This window comes from Sciurus vulgaris (assembly GCF_902686455.1).
Source record: "Sciurus vulgaris genome assembly, chromosome: 3".
In the NCBI taxonomy this organism is placed as follows: Eukaryota; Metazoa; Chordata; class Mammalia; order Rodentia; family Sciuridae; genus Sciurus; species Sciurus vulgaris.
The window spans coordinates 178,404,615-178,417,568 of record NC_136463.1 but is presented as its reverse complement, the minus strand read 5'-3'; the positions used below and the strand labels follow the sequence as shown (position 1 = coordinate 178,417,568).

Sequence of the window (12,954 nt, the reverse complement as noted above, 5' to 3'; positions counted from 1 at the left end):
CTAGCAGCAGCACTGCTTCTTGCAGCAGCACTTCTGGCAGCACTTCTGCTGGCAGCAGCCCTTCCCGCAGCCGCAGCCGCAGGAGCTGCAGCAGCTGCGGCGGCAGCAGCAGACCATGGGGGTGCAGCACCCGCAGCAGCCGCAGCAGCCACAGCAGCCGGAGCAGCAGCCCCCACAGCCACTGCACCCACTGCTGCAGCCGCCGCAGCCACCGCAGCCACCACAGCTGCCGCAGCCACCGCAGCTGCCGCAGCCACCACAACCTCCACAGCCACAGCAGCCCATGGTGTCAGGAGAGAGGACTCAGGTGCAGTGAGGAGAGGACTCAGGTGAGGACAGGAAGGTCTGAAGCCTTCTTCTGCTGGGGCCCTTAAGTACCAACTGCGGGAGGGAGAGGGTGGCACATGACCACTTCCTGTTGTTTCAGTTTCTGAAAACCTCAGACTCCTCATCTTCCTGCTAGACCCGTCGTCTCATTGAGTCAGGCATTTGCAGTTAGGAGACATTCACCTCTGTCCCACGCACTGGGGATGTTTAGCCAAGGTCTCTCCACATGTGTAAGTACAGCCAGTCTTGGACTAGCTGCGCCTGCCTTTGGATGTTTTCCTTGCTCACTATGTTTTCCCGGGGGAATCCTATATTTCTTTTGACTCCTGTCCAGGGAACATTCCTAGGGGTCACTTCAGCAAGAGGAGGACCTAACCTAAAGGAGGTATGTTCCAACGTCTGCCTCTTCCATCGCTGGTCTTCACGTCACAGTTCAAAGAGGCCCCACACGTCAAGATTAGTGGCAATATTGTTTCTCCCCAGGAGGGATGCCTTTTCCACAAACACTGGACCCCTCAGGTATTATCAACATCACCCTCACTGGGGAAGCCCACGGTCCTCAGGTCCATGTTTCCACATGTGAACTTCCGTCTCATAATAAATTTTTATTGCATGAATCATGTTTACAGATCCAGTCTTACTGATAGATGTGGCCATGAGCCAACCACGAGGTGGGGTTTCAGAGGACCCAGGAAGTTCCACTCTCCCCCAAAAGGCAATCCTTCTCTGGCACCTAGATTGGCAGGGTTAGCTCAAGACTCAGGAAGATAATTGTCTGCCAAGGGGGAATCATAAATCTTGGGCTTCCCAAAATTTGTTTGACACAACCCTAGTTTCACAGGATATACTGCACAGAAAAGGTTCAAATGCATTTGAGAAATGATTGATTTAAACAAAGCCAAACAGGCCTTTTAACTCCGTTCTTCTCAGAGGCCTTCATTTGTCACATCCTCTGTGACTCTCTGGGGGAAGGGGAGGATATTGCACCCCAAACTATTTGGCCTCTGAACTGACTTCCAATCTATAAAGTATTGCTTCCCTCCCTCCTTGAGAAGCTTGTGCCCAGGGCTGCCCCACATTCAGAATTTGAAAAGCACATTTACACATTTATCATAGACAAAGGATAGAGAAGCGATTCTCAGATTTCAGTCTCGGGAACCCTGTGCTCATAAAAATAATTGAGGCCTCAGAGAGCTCTTATTAATTGACTGATAATTATACATATTGACTGCATTCAAAATTAACACTGTTTTTTTACAAGTATTTAAGAATTGATTTTAAAATAATAATACAAGCCTATTACATGCTCACATTAATAATATGTTTTGTGAGAAAATAGCTGCATTTAAAAAAATGCAGTGAGTACAGTGGCATTATTTTCTATTTCTGCTTTAATGTCCGGTTAATCAAAAACAACAGGATTCTCATATCTACTTCTTCAATGACTTTATTACACTATGCTCTTTCAATTGTAGTACATGAAGAAAATTCAGCCTCCTGCAGATATGGAGTTGGGAAAAGAGTATTGTAATAATCTGAGGGCCTCCAGAGCCCCTGGGTCACACTTTGAGGACTTCTAGGGCAGAGACTGGGAAGCTGCTGGACCCTGAAAAACAAACTACTTTAAATTGTTTCTTATTATTGACTTGCATTCCCACTTTTTAAAATCTCTGTACACGGTCTTAATGTGGGATACGGATACTTGGTGCTTCCATACTTAAAAAGCTACCCTAGCCTGGGGAGGTATGCGCTCAGTGGTAGAGTGCTTGCCAAGCATGCATGAGGCCCTGGGCCCCATCTCCTGCATGGAGAAAGAGAAAGCCAATGTGCTGCTGAATTTTCTGGTGGTACCTGTTTCACCCCTACATAACAATGTAGATTCAGTTGACATTAAATGCCCTCAACAACAGGGCTTTTCTTGGCCATTGCAGGCTGGTCTCCCCACTAGGGCTCCAGAGTAACCTAAGGAAGGCTACTGGAAAAGGGGGAGTCTGTGATGAGCACTGCTACTCTGCTGGGTCAGGGTTACGGTGCAGCTGCTCGCCGACATGCTAAACCCTTGGAAATGAGACAGAGACAGAAACAAGGAGACAGGCAAGATCCAGCAAGGACACACCAGTCAGCCAGGAACAGCACCCACCCGCAAGGACGCTTGGGAGAGAGATGGCAGGCTCAGGGCTCCTACCAGATTACTCCTCTGACACAGGCCTTTGCTTTCACAAAGGAAGCGCCAGCTACCCAATCATAACTCGATTTTCATACCTCCCTGCCTCCCTGTGGCCATGCCTTAGCTGAAAGCTCTTTCTCTCACTGCCACCTCTTACTCCTCCTTAAAGACATAGTCCAATGTCCTCCGCTTCTGATGGCTCCAAATGGAATTTATCTTTCTCGCCCCCCCACCTCTGATTTAGTCGTATGGTGATAATAGAGGAACGAGAGAACAAGGCAGAGACAACAATAAGGAAATGGTGTTGGGCTAGAAGAATACAGGAGAGACCAAAGGGAGCTCAGTGAGTCAACGGCCCCAGAAACGGCATCCATGAAGCCCAGCCGCTCCTCAGTTCTGCTCCTTTCTGTGCCCACGCTCCCCTTTCCTCTCAGCTGCTGGATTTCCCTCTTCCTGGAAGGACTACCTCAGATCTTTCCCCTTTCTTCATCTGAACGCCTCCTCCAACCTCTTCAACCCTGAGAAGGTGGCACTGCCTACCACGGCGTTCATAAAATGGCCATGGATCTGCCCAATCCTCTTTGCCTTGGGCTGACAATTGAGAAACTGTGTGAGATTCTGTCCCCTGGTCCTGCTGCCATCGAAGGCTGTTCCCTCCATCTGTCCTCTCAAAACCACCCTTCCCTAGCCTTTCGAATCTCCTTTCTCATGGGTTTTCTTCTTCTTGACTCCCATCCCCCTTGCGAATCTGTGAGGTGTTGCCCCTTCTGGACGCTGCAAACAGAGCAGTGATCTCCCCAGCGCTGCAGCCCTCTCAGCAGCGTGGAAACCATTTCCGTCACATGCCTCCTACCTTCAGCCAGGAACGCGTCTATTAAACCAGGACCCCTCCAGCAACGGCTGCCTTCTGTCTTTCTTCCCCTTGACAGCCACCCTTGCAGGAGGAATTGTCAAAAAGAAAAAGCTCCCTTTACGTGGCAGAAATGAGAATGGTAACATGAAAAAACAGAAGCACCGTTAGCATAAATGTGGGAAAAGGGTGATTAGCCAAATGCATAAGACCATAGACAATAAAATGGGTATTTATATCTTTTAAACATAATTGCGTGGATATCCACACGCATAATAACAAAACTAGAATGCTGTCTCTCACCAAATAACAAAAATTAACTCAAAATGGGATTGAAGTCTTAATTGTAAGACCTGAAACTCTGGAACTACAAGAAGAAAACAGAGAAATGCTTCAGAATCTTTCTCTTGTAGTAGAGTTTTCTTTTTTTCTCAAGATGATTTGTTAAAAATATCTGTTTTTAATAAAATTGCAATTAATTCATCAATAATTTAGGGAAGGATTGACATTTTTAGACAGTGATATTCCCCATCCATGAACCTATTTTTTAGGTTGTATCTTCACTTATTTTTTCTTTTCTATCCTTCAATGCTATTTAACAATTTTCTCCATAAAGATCTTCCAAGTCTTTAAAATTATATGCTGTTATATTGTAATTTTGCTGCAGCTTTGAGTGGGTTCTTTTTTAAAATTTTCTACTTGACATGTAACAATTTCTTTATTTCTGAATATTGATTTTTAAGTCCCTCTAGGACTTATTACCTTTAATACATTTGTTACCTTTTAAATATTTAATGCTCCTCCAAAAGCTCATATGTTAGGCAATGTAAGAATATTCAGAGGTGAAATGATTAGATTATGGGAGTCATAACCTCATAGGTGGATTAATCCATCTGATGGATTAATAATTTGAATGGGTTACTGGTTGTAACTGGGCAGGTAGTGTATGTCTGGAAGAAGCAGGTCGCTTGGGGTATGCTCTTGAGGTTATATCTTGTCCCTGGCTTTCCTCTCTCCCTCTCTCTCTTCCTCTCCTCTCCTCTCCTCTCCTCTCCTCTCCTCCCCTCTCTTTTCTTCTTTCTCCCCCTCCCCCTCCTCCTCCTCCTCCTCTTCTCCTTCTCTGTCTCTCTCTCTTTCTCTTCTGTCTCTCTTTCTTTCTCTCTCTCTCTCTCTGCCATATTGAGCAGTTTCCCTCCACCATGCCCTTCCAAATGTTCTGTCCCAACACATGCCTAGAAAAATTAACGCCAGCCAACCATGGACTGAACCTCTGAAGCCCTGAGCCCATAATAAATTTTTTCCTCCTCTAAGTTGTTCATGTCAGGCATTTTAGTCACAGCAATGAAAAACGGATTAATGCAATAGTAATGTGAATTTCTTCAGTGGCAACATGATATCCAACATTTCCTAGGCTTATTGGATTTTAAAACCCATTTTCATAGATAGTCTTTGATGATTAATCTGAATTGTCAAATTGATTGAATTAAGAGACACTCAAGAGTAAAAGGCTTCTGGGTGTCTAAACGAGGTTATTTCTAGAAATGATTGGCATGTGGGACAGCAAGAGTAAGCAGAGAACCACCCTAAGTGTGGGCAACACAGTCCAATAGGTTGGGCTTTGGGTGGAATCAACAATTTGGAAGGACAAAGAAGTAGAGCAGATGCAAGCCCCATTCTTCTTGAGCAGGTTCTTGAGTGCTGCTGCGATCTCTTGAGGACATCAACTCCAGTTCCTTCACTCTTCAATGGGGACTCTGATCACAAACTTTTCAGGAAATTTTCAGGCCTTCAGTCCTAAACTGGGGCCATATCATTGATCCCTCTTGTTCTGAGGCTCCAGCTTCTAGAACTGAGCAATTACTGGTTCCAGCAACTCTCCAGTCTATAGACGGCCATTGAGGGACTATCCACTACTTCTGGGGTGTAAGCCGATCTAGTAACTCATATGTATGTTGGTGCTGTTCCTCTTGAGAATGCTGCAGAATACACTCCAAATACCTAAATCATTGTTAAAGGTGGTTGAAGAAAACGTACTCCCATAATCTAATCATTTCATACGTTTAACGTACATTTTAAAACTAAAATGTATAGACAGATAAAGCACAAAGGTCGGACTTGGCACCTTTCTTCTGTAAGACTAGCACTGCCCTGTGAGAGAAGAGGGAGGCTGGGTCTCCAGGGCTCGGGGACGGACTACTAACTAAAGGAAATGTTCCTCCGCAGACACATGGGGAAGTGCAGTGAGTTACTAAACACTCCATGCAGTCAGTTCCGATCCCATCGTTGAACCAGAGGAGAACCTATCAAAACAAAATCTACCGTGTGCACAAAAACAAACCAAAACAAAAATCAGGTCGTGTGCACCATGAGGAAGTAACTAGGAGGAAGCAAGTGTCCACTGCAGACACCGGCCCAAGCAAAATGAGGAAGCGACCGTGCCACGTGCCAAGTCCCACCAGCATATTTAAAAGCCCCTGGCAGAGAAAATTTCCAGACCCCCTCTCCTCTCCTGAGTCCTCTCCTCACTGCACCTGAGTCCTCTCTCCTGACACCATGGGCTGCTGTGGCTGTGGAGGTTGTGGTGGTTGTGGCAGCTGCGGTGGCTGTGGCAGCTGTGGCGGCTGCGGTGGCTGCGGCGGCTGCAGCAGTGGGTGCGGTGGCTGTGGGGGCTGCTGCTCCGGCTGCTGTGGCTGCTGTGGCTGCTGCGGCTGCTGCACCCCCGTGGTCTGCTGCTGCCGCCGCAGCTGCTGCAGCTCCTGTGGCTGCGGCTCTTGTGGCTGCGGCTGCGGGAAGGGCTGCTGCCAGCAGAAGTGCTGCCAGAAGTGCTGCTGCAAGAAGCAGTGCTGCTGCTAGGCGGCCGCCGGCCTGGGAAGGTCCCTCTCGGTAAGACCCCGTCCTTCCAGTCTGGCCTCGTCTCTCTCGGGACCTGGGCCGGGTCCCGTTTTTCCTTGGTCTTTGGAGTCTTTCTGGCTGAAAAGTTTCCAAACTAATAGGAACATCTCAGGGACAAACTCTGCTTGATCCTGGTCCCTGAGTGAGGCTGCAGGTCCCCGACCTCTGCTAAGTGGGACTGCTGTCCCCAGTGGTCCTCAGGATGGCTGATCACTGCCTCTCTGTTCTACTTTCCCTTTTTACATGCAATGTTTCTTTGTGCCTTTGTGACCCTAGTTATTGTGTAATAGTGGCTAACATTTCTAATAAAATACATGCAAATAGAAAGTACTCGTTTTCCTGTGTTCTGTTTGTCTACACGATCCTTGTTGTCTTTTCTGAAACTTGAGGGATGTTTTATTTTGAGTGAAGACCTTGAAACACTTGTACTGGTGGTATCCCAAGCAAAGGGTCATAGAAGGAGCTGTGACCAGCTGAGCACAGGGGCACCTGCCTGAAATCTCAGTGGCTTGGCAGGCTGAGACAGGAGGGTGGAGAGTTCAAGACCAGCCTCAAGAACTTAGTGAGGCTCTTTTTACATAGCAAGACCCTGATTAAAAAAGAATAATAATGAAATAAAATAAAATAAAAAGCATGAGAATGTAGCTCAGTGGTTTAAGTGCCCCCAAGTTCAATCCCCAGTACCAAAAATCAAACCAAAAAAAAAGAAAAGCTATGACTAGGCCGTATGAGAGCCACACCCCCCTCAACAAAACATTCAGTGGTCTCTAACTCCACCTCCCTCATGCACTGACTGGGAATTCCCCCAGTACATTCACCGTCCATATTCATTGACTTAATGTGACATAGTCCTTGAGCTGTAGCTGCACATATGAAACACGGGCATTCCTATCAGGATCCAAGTATACCATTCAATGACAGACTGAGTCTATCTGAGTTTTGTTGGGGTTCTTCTTACATAATTTATTGAGCCAGATATAATAATAAAAAATGTAGTTCCACAATGGTTGGAATCCAGAATCTCTGATTAGGTGACCCATGCTAGTGAACTTGTTCTGTCCCAATACATGTTCCTTCCACACTGTGTGAGATCCCTTCCTACATGCACTCCCAATTTGTGTTCATAAAATGTGAAAGATCATGGGGTTCTTTTAGTGGGGAGCACCCCACCTCACTGGTCACATTTTGTAGATCGCCCTTCAGGGTCTAATGGGACTTGAATGTAGCTTGAAGTCTCCAGCAGAGAGGAGGCAGGGGTCATCTGCAGTCCCCACAAAAGCACCTGTTCCAGGGAGCCAGTGCCTGTCCTGCAGGCAGAGGATGGTGAACCTCCACAGGTAACTGTGGAAGAGCTGCCTCTGCTGCAAAGAAGATGGGGCGGAATCGGGGTTAGGGAGCCCAGCGTCAGTAGGACTTGACATGTCTGGTTCCATTGCCATGATTCCTCTCCTTTCCAAAGGTTGTCTGACTTCATCACAGATTACTGAAATCAAAACAAATCACAATTTTTTAATAAGTAGAGCCCGGAAGTTGATCTATTATGTAGTGTTGAAATCAAAATGCCCAGCAAGACTCAGAGTTCAACCTACATCCTAGGATGAAATCTTGGGTTTGATTTTCAGATCTCAAGTTCATGACTACGGGAGAGAAAACTTTCTTTCAGGTCAAATACAGGCTTTTAGGTCATTTATGTGGTCCTTGAGCTGGGAATCCAAAATCCCTGAGCTCATCCTTCTCCCTTCTCCTAGTTCCAGTAGGTAAGAGCAACAAATTCCATTCATGTGACGACAGAGGCAGAGACTGCAGTGTTGTCAAGCTAGGAAATATCAAGGGTTGCTGACCACATCAGACACTAGAAGAGGCAAGGAAGGACTCTCCATCTAGTGCCTTCAAAGATGACATGGTCCCGTCAACACCTTGGTTTCAGACTTAGCCTCCAGGACTGGGAGAGAACATGCTTCTGTTATAAGAGTATCTACTCATGCACAACTTCTATGGCAGTGCTTGGTGTCTACACCCACATCATGCCATGCTGACTAGTCCCCTCTTTAAGACTGCAAACAGATTCACTGTGGCTTTAAATATAATCAGTTTAGTTAAATAATTCCAGAAAACCCTGAAATGGTTCAGAAAACTTGCTAGAACTCTTTCCTCTGCAACCATGACTGCCATGAACATCTCCATGAGCGAGTTCATCCTGAGAAGCAGAACCAGGAGGACATAGAGATGAAGGGTGTATTTCAAGAGTCACCTGATTATGGGACTGGTGAGGTGGTTCAAAATTCATGTGGCAGGCCATGAGAGTGGGGCTGGGTAGGACTCGGGGCATATGTTGGAGCTCCTGTCCACAGATGGAGCTTCCCCTTTTCAGGGAAGCCTGAGTCTGTCTCTTAAATACCTTTCAGTGGACTGAATCAGGCCACCCAGATATGACAGAATTATCTTTTTGAGTTAGAGTCAGCTAGCTATGGACTCATATCTGCACAATGCTTCACAATAACACCTTGGTTAGTGCTTGATTGAGTAAACAAGGCCTGTAGCCTAGTCCAGTTGACACATAAAACTGACGAGTAAAATTGAACTAAACTTTTAAATTCATCTGAGAAGAAATGAAGTTGTTATAATTTTTATCCATTTCATGCAATATCATGGTAAAATTTAACCGAAAAATTCTTTTGATTTTTTTTTTTGCTTCAGTTTGTGGGAATTAAATATTTGTATCCATTCTACCTTCCTATGATGATATGCAACATAAGTATAATAATCATGGTTATCACATATTGACCACTTCGTCTGTGTTAGATCTGCATTATATACTTCTTTGTCTATTTCTGAAATCAAAACAAATCACATTTTTATAAAGTAGGACCCAGAAGTTTAAACATTATCTATAATTGATATCAAACCAAATCTCACTTTTATAAGGTAGATCCCAGAAGGCTCATACAGATCATTCACTCCAGGGTAGTCCAGGCTACTGCTCTTTCCCTACTATTTGATTTCCAAGTTGTTTGGGGTGGACCTGCAAGTGCTGAACCCCACTTCCTGTTCCATTTGCTCACTGAGGCCACGTAGCCAGCTGGGCCCATTACTTCATTTGGTTGCACCCAGCTCACTGGTCAGGCGCTGAGGGTTTGAAGAGGTTCGTGACAGCCTAGTGTTTTGCTGTATTTTAACACTATGTCTACTCTGCTGTGAAATGTCTGTATTTGAAACTTCTTGCTGGTTCCTTCCTGATCACAACTCTAGTCTTACTTTTTAAAAAAAACAAAAAAAAAAAACAAAAAAAAACAAAAAAAAAACAGTGTATGTACAATAGGCATTCTGATACAGATTGCTTTGGCTAACATTATGCTTGAGGACAAGTCATTTCTTCATCCCTTTTAAAGCCAGCTTTTTATTTTTTTAAAGTTGTGTGTATCCTGCTCTGATCCCTCTCCCATACCTTTTCTGAAACCCCACCTGTCCATCCTCCCTCTCTGTCCTCTGCCCATGGCGGTCAGCCATGCCTTCACCTTGGCTGATCCAGCATCAGTTGCCTGCATTCATCCTCACCCAGGCGCAGTAATTTCACTGATTAAAACATACAGACAAATATTAAAATTCCATCTGGTTTCAGCACCACATATTTTCAGTCAGCCTAGCTAGTCTTCTGGGTCTGAGCCAGGTGAGACCTGTGTCACTGGGCTCAAGGTGGGTTGGGATTCCTCCCATTCATTCAGCTTCTACAGTGGTAGACCTGTATTCCTTATTCCCACACTTGACTGAATGGATTGTGTAAAAGCTTTCATTAGGAAAATCCAGCAGTGATACACAAAAAACTTCTTCCTTAAACTAAAAACTAAAGAAAATAGAAAAATTTATTAGCAAATCACATAAAACGGATATTTTACCCTGAGAGTACCTAACGAGGCATTACTACTAAGTGAGGGAGTATGAATGGGCCACTGGTTTTGTCTTTTTATTCATAAAATTAGAATAATAACAATATCTATTCACAAATTTATTATAAGGATTAAATAAATTATTCATATTAGACATACTGAAGAATGTCTAGATAGTAAGAATCCAATAAATTTTAACTGTGTAGCCTAGAAACTCTGCAAATCTATCCCAGTATTCACATAGCATGTGTGTGTGTGTGTGTGTGTGTGTGTGTGTGTGTGTGTGTGTTCCTAGGGATGAAACCAAGGTCTTCACCCGAGCTAAGCGAGGGCTCTACCACTGACACACCTGAGCAACACCCTCAGCACACATGGTTTTCTCTTTCTTTTCTTTTCTTTTTTTTTTTTTTTCTATAAGGCATGATCTTGAATTATTGCCTAGGCTAATCTCAAATTCACAGGCCCAAGCGATCCTCCTGTTTCAGCTCCCCAGCTGGCTAGACGATAGGTGTGCACCTCTACACCCAGCAGATTAGTGATCCCAGTCTTTGGGTCCAAGCCAGTTTTTGCAAGGGCTCCGGGTTGCTTGAACCAGGGTTGCGTTGCTGTGGAACTATGCACGTGTGGATAGGTTGTGCAGCTTTTAAGGAGACAACATCAAAGACTTTGGTGAGAACAGATACAGGACTGAGAGAAAGGGAGGAGTCCAAGATGGCTTTTTCAAGCATTGAGAACCAACGGATAAAATAGAGTGGGGGAAACAGTTTGGTGGAGGGCTGGTGATCTGGCAGAAAAATTCTGACTTGAGTCTGGAGCATGTGACATTGGAGGTGCCTCTGAGACCCCCCGTGGAGAAGATGGAATCTGAGAGTTGGCTGTGCATGGATTAGGTGTTTGGAGGAGAGTCTAAACAGGAGACACACATTGGAGGAAAAATCAGGGAAAGTCCACATGCAAATTCAACCCATGGTGGGAATGTGGGCAGCCAGGAAGGGTGCACAGGGCGAAGAAAGACAGGAACTTCTCTTCAAGACTTTCAATAGGCAATTTAAAGTTGTTTTTTTATTATTTTTTAAATAGAGTGTCATTTCCTATAAATATTCTTTTGTAAATGTAGCTAGGATCATGCAAACTCACAAGAAGACGATTGGTCAATGTAATGATGTATAAGGTGATGATAAAAAAGGTATCTCGTGGTGAAACTCAGGAGCATTACTGAAAGAAGGCCCGGTCCTTTTGGATGCCCATAATTCCTCTTTGCATCTGAGAGCTCCTGTTGAGCTTGGAGATTCACTGGGATGTACGCAGAGAAGACTATTGAAGAGAAACAGGGAAAAGGCTGGCAGGAGCCCTGGGCCTCTACTTCATTCAAAGCGTGAGAGGTCCCACTGTGTTGCTGTGAAAAGGAAGGTCCCCTCCCAGATGCCACCATCTCCTGGCTAGCTTGCTTCTAAAGTGGTTGTAAAAAAGGCCAGTTAATATTGGCCAAGGCATTGGGTCAAATGAAGCCCATAGGATGTAAACAGGGCGAGGCCTGGACAGTGTCATCGCGGGCTCTGTGATAACAAGGAAGTGAGCGCTGATCACGCGGCCCGGCCTTTCCCTTTTCCTCCTCCCAAGACGGTACTTAAGGGCCCCGGCAGAAGGAGGCTCCAGACCTCCTGTCCTCTCCTGAGTCCTCTCCTCACTGCACCTGAGTCCTCTCTCCTGACACCATGGGCTGCTGTGGCTGTGGAGGTTGTGGTGGCTGCGGCAGCTGCGGTGGCTGTGGCAGCTGTGGTGGCTGCGGTGGCTGCGGCGGCTGCAGCAGTGGGTGCGGTGGCTGTGGGGGCTGCTGCTCCGGCTGCTGCGGCTGCTGCGGCTGCTGCACCCCCGTGGTCTGCTGCTGCCGCCGCAGCTGCTGCAGTTCCTGTGGCTGCGGCTCCTGTGGCTGTGGCTGTGGGAAGGGCTGCTGCCAGCAGAAGTGCTGCCAGAAGTGCTGCTGCCAGAAGCAGTGCTGCTGCTAGGCGGCCGCCGGCCTGGGCAGGAGCCCTCTCGGTAAGACCCTGTCCTTCCCGTCTGGCCTAGTCTCTCTCAGGACCTGGACCGTGTCTCCGTTTTTCCTTGGTCTTTGGAGTCTTTCTGGCTGAAAAGTTTCCAAACTAATAGGAACATCTCAGGGACAAACTCTGCTTGATCCTGGCCCCTGAGTGAGGCTGCAGGTCCCCGACCTCTGCTAAGTGTTACTGCTGTCCCCAGTGGTCCTCGGGATGGCTGATCACTGCCTCTCTGTTCCCTCTCTGTTCTACTTTCCCTTTTTACATGCAATGTTTCTTTGTGCCTTTGTGATCGTACTTAGTGTGTAATAGTGGCTAACATTTCTAATAAAATACATGACATAGAAAGTACTCGTTTTCCTGTGTTCTGTTTGTCCACACGGATCCTTGTTTGTGTGTTCTGAAACTTGAGGGATGTTTTATTTTGAGTGAAGACCTTGAACACTTGTACTGCTGGTATCCCAAGCAAAGGGTCACAGAAGGAGCTGTGACCAGCTGAGCACAGGGGCACCTGCCTGAAATCCCAGTGGCTTGGCAGGCTGAGACAGGAGGGTGGAGAGTTCAAGACCAGCCTCAAGAACTTAGTGAGGCTCTTTTTACATAGCAAGACCCTGATTAAAAAAGAATAATAATGAAATAAAATAAAATAAAAAGCATGAGAATGTAGCTCAGTGGTTTAAAGGCCCCCTGAGTTCAATCCCCAGTACCAAAAATCAAACCAAAAATAAAGAAAAAGGAGTACTCTGACTAGACCTGTGACAACTGAGGGAGGCCCTTAGCAGCTTAGGAAGACCCTGT

The 12,954-nt window shown here is 46.0% G+C and overlaps 2 protein-coding genes and 1 long non-coding RNA gene across 3 annotated transcripts; 2 read left to right on the top strand and 1 right to left on the bottom strand.

Moving 5' to 3' along the window:
* Positions 1-285, bottom strand: LOC306657004 (uncharacterized protein; the record flags this gene model as incomplete). The annotated part of the gene is made up of 1 exon (XM_079132667.1): positions 1-285. One exon carries the CDS (start codon positions 283-285, stop codon positions 1-3), a length of 285 nt encoding a protein of 94 aa, XP_078988793.1.
* A 157-nt stretch (positions 286-442) lies between these two features.
* On the top strand, positions 443-5,325 carry LOC306657008. The gene is made up of 3 exons (XR_013762695.1): positions 443-557; positions 662-846; positions 5,032-5,325. It is a non-coding gene; the product is annotated as an uncharacterized lncRNA (long non-coding RNA).
* Positions 5,326-5,897: 572 nt separating this feature from the next.
* On the top strand, positions 5,898-12,412 carry LOC306656995 (uncharacterized protein; the record flags this gene model as incomplete). Its single annotated transcript, XM_079132660.1, has 2 exons — positions 5,898-6,006; positions 11,858-12,412. 2 exons carry the CDS (start codon positions 5,898-5,900, stop codon positions 12,124-12,126), a joined length of 378 nt encoding a protein of 125 aa, XP_078988786.1. The 3' UTR covers positions 12,127-12,412.
* Between the last annotated feature and the right edge of the window lie 542 nt (positions 12,413-12,954).